The 1,682-nt window shown below is 57.4% G+C and overlaps 1 protein-coding gene across 1 annotated transcript in view; it reads right to left on the bottom strand.

Annotated features, from left to right (window-relative positions):
* Nucleotides 1-1,682, bottom strand: part of GAK (cyclin G associated kinase) — a 62,906-nt gene that overhangs the window by 36,244 nt on the left and 24,980 nt on the right. Inside the window, exon 12 of the mRNA XM_015568927.1 lies at nucleotides 102-151. Coding sequence (XP_015424413.1) covers nucleotides 102-151 — 50 coding nt within the window. The remainder of the gene's footprint in view (nucleotides 1-101; nucleotides 152-1,682) is intronic.

Here is a 1,682-nt window from a genome sequence, read left to right as displayed (position 1 = left end):
CCCTTCACGCCCAGGCTGCAGCGGGCTGCGTGGGAGGCCCGCGTCCCCTGCCATCGCCGACAGGAGGCCAGAGGAGCCCCGGGGCGAGAGCGGCAACGCACCTGCGATTCGGGATGTGATGTAGGAAATGTCCAGGTCTCCCTTCGCGTAACTGGAACCCGAAAGAACACGTGGTTAGGACAGGGACTTCCAGGGCAATGACGACAGCTGAGAGAGCGAGTCTGGAGCAGCCCTGGGTGAGCCTGTGTGTGTGCTCACGTGGATGGATGTGGGTCACTGCGTGTGAGCGCAGGCATGTGTGTGAGAGGCGGGGGGAGAGGCAGGAACCCACATAGGCCGTGACTCAGGGCTTGCCCCCCCGGGAGGTGCGACGGGGAGCTGGCCGTGACAAGAGGCAGCAAACATGGACGACCGAGCCTCTGACCCACCAAGGAAAGCCACGGGGCACCCCAAAGGCCAAGGCCCCGTCTGAAGGGACACAGCCAGCATCAGCCTCAGACCTGGGGGGTGCTGGCATGGCGGCCAGGAGCCTAAAGCAACGGTGACCAATGATCTAATGGACAAAGCGGACAGCAAGGACAGAGACAGTGTGGGCGGAGGGGCAGCCCCAGGAAGAGCCGCCCGCCCCAGGAGGGGGCACGAGGACGGCGCGGGGCTCCCGGCCGGGCACGGCTGAGGAAGCGTCTCCGAGCCACAGGACCCTCCACGTCAGAAAAGCGGGGAACAAAGACTGTGAACGCCAGACGGGCCCCAGGCTGTGGGACACCCACAGAGGGCCTGGCGCTCCCAGCAGGGGCACGAGAAGGAACAGAAATACTTGAGACAACAACGACGGAGCATTTCCCCAAATTCACGTCAGACACCAGACCACGAATCCAGGAACCTCAGAGAACCCCCACGGGGATAAACGCCAGGAGGCGTGCCTGGGCACAGAATCAGAGGAGAGGAGGTCCCGAGAGAAGCCGGTGGGCACACACCTCATCCACTGAACAGGACAAGGAGACAGACCTCTTTCTCCTCAGAATCCGGCTGCGCAGGGAGAGGGGCGAAACCAGAGTTGGAAGGAAAGCACACAGCACAGCTCCTGCCTGGGAAACCACCCTCCAAACATCAACACTTTTTTCTCAAAAACTGAAGGAGCTTGTTGCCGGCAGTCCTGTTTTGCAAGAAATGTTAAGTTTTCTAGAGAGAAAGGAAATCCTATGGGCCAGGAGCTCAGAGCCACATGAAGAACAGAAGAGCATCAAGAAGGAGTAGGTGAAGGTAGAGCGAATACCTCTGTTTTTGTTCATCTTAACTATCTAATAAGAGAGTCTGTTCAAAATATTAGTGGCAACAGTGTCTGTGTGCTCAGCACTCACTGCATGCGTGTATGTGCGCGCGTGTGTGCATTCATGCGTGTGCATGTGTGCGCATTCATGTGCATGTACGTGCGTGAGTAGGTGAAGGTAGAGCGAATACCTCTGTTTTTGTTCATCTTAACTATCTAATAAGAGAGTCTGTTCAAAATATTAGTGGCAACAGTGTCTGTGTGCTCAGCACTCACTGCATGCGTGTATGTGCGCGCGTGTGTGCATTCATGCGTGTGCATGTGTGCGCATTCATGTGCATGTACGTGCGTGTGCATTCGTGTGTATGTGGGTGCATTCGTGTGCGTGTGTGCATTCGTGTGCGTGTATGTG

Source organism: Myotis davidii, unplaced genomic scaffold (genome assembly GCF_000327345.1).
Source record: "Myotis davidii unplaced genomic scaffold, ASM32734v1 scaffold665, whole genome shotgun sequence".
Classification (NCBI taxonomy): domain Eukaryota; kingdom Metazoa; phylum Chordata; class Mammalia; order Chiroptera; family Vespertilionidae; genus Myotis; species Myotis davidii.
Note: the sequence above shows the minus strand (reverse complement) of the source record. Positions and strands in the feature narration are given on the sequence as shown.